Consider the following 9,056-nt stretch of genomic DNA (forward strand, 5'->3'; position numbering starts at 1 on the left):
GAACAACTACAAGGGTGTTCCCATTCAGGCCTGTGAGCCATTGCCCACATGCATGTGAGAGCTGAGCAGGCCAGCACCTACTTACACAGCTGGCTTACGTCTCTTAGTAAAGTAAACACATTTCCTACTCTGCCAGAGAGTCTAACCTTAGCTTTGAGCACAAGCAGTCCCCTTCCCTCCTCCAAACCCCTGAGGCCCAGTGACCAACACCCAGCCTGCTGCTTGCTGCAGCACAGCCTTGGTTCCCATACCTGGGCAGTTCTGCATTTCGAGACCAAACCTGTGTGTGTGTGAGCACATGTGACCATAGTGAAGGGAAGGTGAGCAGAAACAGAAGCTGAAAAGCTGCCATTTTCAGTTCTACCCTTCAGTTCAGCTCCTCCAGTCAGGAAACTTTATCTGAGCAGTCCCTAGCAGGGTGCCTGGGACAGACACAGGACTTGTACCCCTCACGTGTGCACAGCATACGGATCACAGCAAGCCCAGTGCTGGCAGACAAATGGCCTGAAGCAGGTTATATGATACTGGAGAAGAGCAGGAAGTACCAAGCAATCCCATTAATGCAGGCTCTCCCTGTACGGTACGCCCTCCCTTTGGCACCGAGGAGGTGCAGATGGCTTGCCTTCACAACTTCATGCATGAATCGACTCCCTCTGTGACTGACAGTGTGGCAGCACAGAGGAGACCCAATCGAGACAGGCTATTTTTATTTGAGACATTGCACTACATACCCTAAGGGGCAGCTGCTACCGTGAAATGCTCACATTTAAAGTTCATCAGCCCGGCCAAGAGGAGTGAGGTGGCCTGCCCAGGTCACACCGCTAATCCAAGCCCCTGTTACTCAGACTGGGAACAAAACAGCTCATGCTGGGACCTGCTGCGGTTCTGCCCCAGCCTCCCAGCCCCACAAACAAAGGTTTTAAGAATCGTCTTACTTGGTCTTTGTTGACAAAACCCCAAATTCCAGCCGCAACTTCACAGGCAAACAGGATCACCAGGCAAGTGAAGAACTGCAAAGACAAATCAAGAGAGGGATCCTTAACGTATCTGCAGCAATTAGGTGGGGAGAGGTGTGGAGCAGCACTTCTACTGACAAATCAGAGCAAGGAGTCATCTGGCTTCAAACCATTTTATCTCTCATACATGCACTGAGCCCAAACACATTATCCTGTAACTCATCACATGCCACCCCATGTCCAGACTTCCTGCTAGGATTGCTGAGCAGGGATTATCAAAACCTTTCCCACAAAGGGACTGACAGGGGTGAAGATGCCCTGTGTACAACAAAATACATTGCTCCTCTTCATGTACCTGCAGGACCATCCAGACAAGGTTTCTGCTCTGCCACAAATGCTCCGAGGACTGGAGTTGCCATTGCAGGGTTAAAAGCACATTTCAGCTGCTGAGGAGCTGGTGGTGTCAGGGTGTGATTTATGGCCAGCTCTCTGGCATCCACAGCCCTGCAAGGCTACTGCATTTTTTTGCATAAATACTAATGCTGACGTTTTCCCACAGTCCCACCCCATTTGTGCAATTCCAGAAGTCCTCCCTGCCATCCCGCCAAAGACTTCTCCATCTTTTTGTTCAGATGGCGGGAACGCGTTGTGGTGGTTGGTCTGCTGGACTGGGAATGGGAAGCTGTAAACTCATACATCAGGGTCACATGAGAAGGCAGAGAGAGGCACCCTCCATATGAAGCCAGCATTGCCTCTGTGACAACATCACTCAGTGACTTCTTCCTGGGAAAAGCCCCAAAGTGGGAGAGTTGCCATGGGAGTCAAGAAGCAAAAGATGTGAATGCAGTCAAGGAAAGACAAAATTGCAGTAGAGGGTGGGAAAACAGCCCCTGGCTCCTGAGTGGTCTCTGCTCAAAACACATTCAGGACATTTTCTCCAAGAACAGAGGAAACAGGAGTTCCCAGAATGATGCCATGACCAGGCTCTCATATGTAAAAGCAAAGGGTTATCAGCAAAATGGAAACAAGACTATTAACCTGACAGCAGGAAAGGACTTCCAGCATCCTTGTCTAGTTCCTGAACAATCAACTCCTGTGTAAACATCTATCTATCCCTGATTCTGTAGGAACATCTTTGGAGGACTAGGTCCCACAATTCCCCTGAGGACTCACATCACCCTAAATTGTGGGTGCAATGCACTGTAAGTCTGGTTAAGCACTAGGGCTCATTCTTGCAGTGGCTACCCTCCAGTGAAAGATGGTTCGTTTATCCCAGATTTGGAGGTACAACTTCCTGCAGATTCAGTTCAAGTTGGCTGCAGAACACCAGGAGATGCAGCTTGATGCTATGGGAACGTAGTGGTGTTCCCAGCCAGGCAGCTGGCTGTGTCCCAGCCCCTTTCCAGGGAGCAGAGCCTGCTCCATGCCAAGTGGCTCCCTCCTGTCTTCCTCAGGTCTTGCTGCTCAGCTTCCATACCGCCTTTGGCATAGGATTTTGATAGCATGGAGCTTCCTGGTACTTTTCCCTTTTGCAGTAAGCCCAGAGTCACTCCCTCAGCTAGGTGCAGGAAAGGGGAGCACGGCTGCTTCCCTGAAACACGCTGAGGACGCTGCCTGGAATTGTCCTTGGAACACAGTGGGAGCCTTGGCCGGCTGAAAGCATCCTCATGGGGCGTCTCCAGACTTTTCTTGGCAAGACAAGGTGTGAGCAAATACAGGCAGTGCACAGCAGCTAGAGCTGCTAATTTCAGCCAGAGCAGCCGGTTTCCCTGTCAGGCCTCAGCTACGTTGTACCATCTGCCCTTCTAATCCTCTAACTTCAGGAGGGAGTGAGGGGTAATTCAGGGTCTGTAATCACTTGCATTAATAAAACAAAATGAAAATCCAAAGCTGCCAAGCTGTGCTGCAACAACCCCTGTCAGATTTGTGTGCAGGCTCCTAGTATTCCCAGCAGCCAAGATAATGCCTGCAAACTCCTACTGCAGCTCCCATCAGACATTCAGAAGTGCTTTATCAACAATATGGAAAAATATCCCCAGATTACTGGGAATCGGCAGCAACCAGAGGTGAAATCATCTGCAGGACTGAGGGAAAGCAGCTCTGTTTCCCTCTGTCCCAGCTGAGCCCACACCCATGAGTTGCTACACTGCCACCAAGAATCCTCCAGCCCAATGAAGCCAAGTGCTGGAAAGTCATTCGAATTTAAAAAAAAAAAAGTTTTACCCTTCCAGTTTATTTTTTATGCATCAAGTTTAAACTGAACCACATGTGAGAACTTGCTTTAAATAAATGGGTCTCCCTTGCTCCCAAGGTAAACGCTTTTGGTGTGGCTACAGTTTATCCAATTAAACTCATCCTGTGCCAGGAATCCTGAGCTGCTGCCTCACTTCAGTAATGGATTTTCCAGGATGTACCTAGATGTTCTCACTAAGAAATTATGGAAAGTCTTTGCTGTTTCCATGTCCAAACAGATAAAAATAGTAGATGATTCCTTAAAAGAACTAGAATTGCTAGAGGCAGCCTGGAAACGGAGTCATAGGGGATGCTGTAGGGGACACCAGGTAAGAAAGAGGGTTTAGTGGGTGCTTGGTAAGACAGCCAGACCATGGGGAGGGATAAAAGCAAGGCAGGGGTTCACATATAACAGAGGAAGAGTCTCTAAGAATCCTGCTGATCTCACCTAGTTCCACCTACATGCTCACACATCCTCCCAGCCCTGCTTGTTGGAAAAGACCCCAGCAAGGGAAGCACAGCCATGTGCTGTCCAGCAGGGAAATCTGGGTGCCAAGTGACTTCCAAAGCTGTGTGTCTCTTACCGTTCCCAGAAGACACTGAGACTCCTGAATAGCGCCGTAGCATCCCAGGAATCCCACGAACATCATGACAGCTCCGACTGCGATCAGGATGTAGATTCCTGCAAGGCAGAGCGAGAGGCAGACGCGTTACTGCAGAGCTTTGTCCAGCAGCATCCTCATGCCTGGCTGGACATTCTGGCTCCTGGTGTGGATAATTGTGGATGTGCAGAATTAAGGCTGAGGAGGTGTGAGTAGAGGTGACGGCAGACATAGTAGAACACTAAATACATGAGTTGGGTCTCAAAGTGTTTGAAGCTGCAAGCACCGAAGCTTTAATATCTCCATCACCTCCAAAATCAGAAGAAATGCTGAGAGTAGCACTAGGCAGAGGATGTAGGAGGCAAGACAAGGGCTCTACAGCATCCTCAGAGCTGTAGCACGGAGTTCCCCTGGCATGCTGTTTTAAATATTCAAGCAGAGATGAAAATGATTAGTTAGCATAACTTGTAAAATAAACACTAAGGCACATGGTTTATTTATATTAAACATCCTACAAATATTTATCTGGCTAACATTTTAAAGGCAGACGAACCACAAAACCAAGGGGAAAGTACTGCTTAAGCATCTCACTTAATAAAATCCGGCACTTTTTTGTTATAGGTTCTTCCACAGTGAAGACAACATTTTTTACTTTAACTTATTGAATTTCCACAGGCAACTTGCACCATAACTAGTTCAAAGCTTGAAATGAGGCATTGGGAGTGGTTCAGAAAACAGAGGAATAAGAGTTTATTCATTCAGGAACAAGAGCTTAACTCAAGGCTCAAGTCTGCTGCCATGAGTAATCACCATGGTCTCACCAACCACGAGACTGGTGAAGCTCAGAAGATTATTCAGCCAAACACTACCAGCTCAGTTAAATTTGACACAGCTCTCTCCTGGTGTATCCCTTATATTTAGTGCATTTTTGGTTAACTAATATTCTCAAGTATTGTGGTTATACTACTCTCTAAGTGAATCTTATTTCTCATTCAAAAGCAATTTGATACATGCAAAAAATTACAAACAAGGTAAGACTGCAGTCACTATTTCTAATGGACAGTGAGGGGAAAAAAAGAATCATCATGAGGATAAAAAAACATGGGGCATCTCGGAGGTACCAGCAACACAGTGATTCTTACTAGTGGTTGGGAGACACATCCCTTCAATGAAATGTTTTCTTCTGTTATGAGTGAGAATGTTTTATAGTTATTAATCAGACTGTCAGCTCTCCTTTAGGAACAGCTCTAACATAAACAGAGCTCAAGATTAAAACTGTTTGTACATGCTCGCGATGTTTAAGGTTTTTCTTATCTCTGTAGCTTTTAAACAGTCTTCTGATAATTAAAGTGCAAAGTCTAAAGGCCATGCACTGAGAGCAGAGTCAAGTCAAGTCAACCCTTCTCTAAAACACCAGATACACAATAACGGTCTCCACTTGTTTAACATTCCCTTACGTATTCTTCAAACTTGGGACAGGCTGGACTTTGGCTCCCCCTTCTTCTCTCTTCGAAACAAAAATCACCAGCATGCCAAAAGCACAAGCGCCGATGCAAGAGCTGACTTGGCGAGAGGCGGCGACGGAAGCGCCACCCCAGTGGCTCCCGCGCTGGGACTCTCCGGTGTTTCTCAGCAGCACCGTGCTCACTCTATTTTTAGGTACTGCAGGAGGGAGGAAGCCAGCAGCAGGGGAAGTGCCACAATGGAGCACACTGACCCTGCAGGAAGCCCCTCTTCCCAAAACCTGATGGGAGCTGTGGCCGGAGACACCAACATCCTTGCGGCAACACTGTCAGCAAAGGGGGCCGGAGGCACAAGCTGCACCTCCTGATGTGTTCTGAAGGGGTTTCAGGAGCCATGAAAACCATACAGGCAAAAAGGTCCCCAAGCGGGCATGAGACACCTCCTTAGGTGAAGGTGTGCAAAGAAAGGAAAAACAAGCAGAAGAAACCTCCCAGGAGAGTTTCTTGGAAAGGACAGGCCAGCAGATAAAGTTTTGCAGGCCCGGCTGAAGGGGAAGGAGGTGGTTTTGTCCCAGTGGCTGGAGATGACATGAGGTGGAGCAGCTGTGGCAGCTGGGCAAGGAGACAGCGTGGCAAGCAGTGGGCTGGGCTGTGTGGGGGATGGAGGGCCCCCAAAGGGCCTGGTGGGGGTGGGAAGGCATTAGTAAATCCTGTACAATGAAGGCCGTCTGCTGGACACCTGCCAAGCTCCAGAGACACTGATGGTCAGACTGTCAGACACTGCATAACTGCTGTCTCACAAAGAACAACATACCAGGAGTGGTGTCCCAAAAAACAGTCTGCTCACTGTCACCAGAAGCTGCTAATGCCCAAGAACCAGCCCTTGCCACTCCAGCTTGTACCAGAGAGGCTGCTGGCTTGGGTTTTCAACCCAAACCATGGCAGATTTTTCTTTTTTAAGCCCTGGGTAGTTCAACTGAAGAGTCTCCATCACAAGTCAGAAAATCAACTTTCCATATCCCTGACTGCAGCAGTTTCTGACTTCTCTGACTAGGAGAATAGAGAGAAGACAAAGCTGAGCTGGGGACAAGTCATTTCCACATCTGAGAAGTCACTATTCAAGCTGGTTAGCCCAATAGATGGGTAAGAAGTAGATGCACCACATTTGAAGACCAAGCAGCATGATGCTGGGACCCCAACAACCAAGTCACCACAGACAGAAGATTTTATTCTCAATTTTTTAAAAATAAACACTGAAGGCACCTTCTAGGCTTAACAAATATCGCCAGGAGATCACAATTATAGAGCAACCCAGGTTGAAGGGACCTCAAATGATCACTTGGTCCAACCTTTCAAGAGAATGGGAACCTTAGGTGGCACTATCCAGAATCCTGCCCGATTATATCTTGAAAACCTCCAGTGATAGGGACTCTTATCATGTCCCTGGGGAGGTTTTTCCAGTGAATGATTGTTCTCACTGTAAAAAATGTTTTCCTGATATTGAGATCATCAGGAGAACACAGGACCCACTGGTGGCTAGGAAAGTTTTGCTCTGAAAACTAGGAAATGAAGGCCCAGTGAGAACCTCAACTGATGGAGAAAACTAAGAAGAAACACAGACAGTTGCTGTTTCAGAGAAGTTTTCCAGTGACCTCTGTACTTGCTTCCTCCTGAGATTTCTGGCAGCTTCAAAAAAACAAGACCAATCCTGACCTGCTAAACTCCCAACCCCAGGCAGGCTGTGCAGACCTTGGACTGTCAAGTGAAGCTTCCCGCTTCTCTCCCTGCTCTCACTTCAGCAGCTCCTCATCAGAGCCAGCACCGCTGTGAAGTGAGGAAACAGCAAGAAGGAAAGGAGGGGAGGGAAGATGTGCACCACGTGCAGTTTCCTGACCGGAGCCCAGCGGATGCGAGCAGTGCGGTGGGAGCGGCAGGAACGCGCAGCAGGCGGGGGAGAGGGCAGCGATGAGCGGTCTGATCTTGGCAAACCACAAGGAAACCCTGGAAGGTTTCTGGAATAAAGGCCAGCTTCATTCCCAGGCACAAACAAGCAGCCATTATGGAGTCGCCTTTTGTTACCAAGGGCCACAGCACAACAGCCTCTCCTGGGAGGCAGCAGGGCAGGACTCTGCTCCAGAGTTTATTTAAAAACAAGCACAAAATATTTACTGCAACAATAGCATCTTGTATGAGGAATGCCAGTGGTGTTTCTCCACAAAAATGCCATGCTGAAGGCTGAGAAAGCAAAGGAAGGCAATCCAAGTGCCCAACCACATGCTTGAATGGTGTTTGCTTTCCACACCCATCCCTCCCCTCAAGGAATGGGACTGGTGGGGAGGTCTCCACTTCCAGACTGGGTGCCAGGCAGCTGGGGGACTATTTCACAGCAATCACGGCACAGACTGGAACGACCAAGCCCTTTTCCCAGAAAGCAGCCTGACACATCTTTGCTTTCATTCTTGGCACACAGGACGATGACGCCTAGTGTGGTTTTGGGCTCCGTGTCTGTGAGCAAGGCACCTGTCATCCCTATCCTGAACAGCACATTATCCTCCTCAAAGTCAGAGGAAACTCCTCACAAGCCTTCCCCTCCTCTGTGTAAGCATCAGAGACTGGTTAACCCCTAAAATCCTCTCCCGGGTGAGGAACTCTTGACTAAAACGCTATTTCCTCCTTCAGGGCTCCACCCAAACTGGCACAATTTGGCGTGAGCAAGGCTCCATCTGCCTTTCACATGCCACTTCCCAGCTCATTTTTATTGCAGCTTTCTCAGGGGTTTTACAAGAAGCAGTGCTGTTTGCCGTAAACAAAAAGTAAAATGAGAGAGGAATAAACTGCAAGCTGCAGTGCCCACAGCCATGCTGCCCCCTCACACAGCAGCAGTACATAACCCTGGGAACAGCTGGAGCTGCAGCAGGAGGTACAGAGAGCAAATCATGTACAGGTGTTCATGGTACCAAGGCACCTCCATGACAAACAAGAAACATTGCTACAACCGCCACACATACCCAGCCACACCCCAAAGCAAGCTGTGAGCCTCAGGACCAGTATCTTGGAGTTGGGGAAGTCAGAGGAGTGGTGTCAATACTGCCTGGAGTCCTCTTTCTCCTTTTGAGATGAAGCCTTTGAGCAGAAAGCTTTAGGAGAGAGTTCAACCACTCTTAGCTTCACCTCCTCATCTGAATTCAAAGCAGGAACACAGGAACCATGATATGATCTTTTCACTCAAGAGCATCAGGACATGATGAGAAAAAGCAGCAGCAGTGGACCAAACACTATCCCCCTTTCCCCAGTACAACAGGGCATGTGCTGCTTCGGGCTGCAGGGATCTCATAAAGCTTTAGGAAAGCCCCCAAACATCAGAGCCAGGGAACTGACAGTAATTGAGCACTTCTCTTGGTTTAGTCCTAGGTGGAAAAGGGATAAAAAGCAGCCAAGAGGCCAGCTTAGCTCCCAGCTCAAGCAGATGATGCTTCCATGGAGGGCCCTTTACCTGCAGGCCAGGTAGGGAAGCAGGATGCTCAGTGTGGCAGCAGGGAAGCGAGAGAAAAAGGTAGTATGCAGTGTCAGTACTTGCTTTGGCATTAAAGCAGCATAGCTGATGCCTGCAGGGTTGTAAAACCATGTCCTGTCCCTGCTGAGAAGTAAAGAAAACAAGAAGAAATAAACAGTCTTAAAAAAAGGACATGATGAAAAAACAAATAAAAGGAGGAACAAGCACAGGAGCATCCCTCTAAAATAAGCAGGGAGCAGGCCAGCCCTGGCCAGCTCTGCTCCCCTGCCCCGCCATCCCTGTCGGAGAT

At 48.5% G+C, this 9,056-nt stretch overlaps 1 protein-coding gene across 1 annotated transcript in view; it reads right to left on the bottom strand.

Moving 5' to 3' along the window:
• Positions 1 to 9,056, bottom strand: part of CD81 (CD81 molecule) — a 41,148-nt gene that overhangs the window by 6,997 nt on the left and 25,095 nt on the right. Inside the window, exons 5-6 of the mRNA XM_017726570.1 lie at positions 3,773 to 3,870; positions 936 to 1,010 (exon numbers count right to left, since the gene is read on the bottom strand). Coding sequence (XP_017582059.1) covers positions 936 to 1,010; positions 3,773 to 3,870 — 173 coding nt within the window. The remainder of the gene's footprint in view (positions 1 to 935; positions 1,011 to 3,772; positions 3,871 to 9,056) is intronic.

This window comes from Corvus brachyrhynchos, unplaced genomic scaffold (assembly GCF_000691975.1).
Source record: "Corvus brachyrhynchos isolate BGI_N302 unplaced genomic scaffold, ASM69197v1 scaffold62, whole genome shotgun sequence".
Lineage (NCBI taxonomy): Eukaryota > Metazoa > Chordata > Aves > Passeriformes > Corvidae > Corvus > Corvus brachyrhynchos.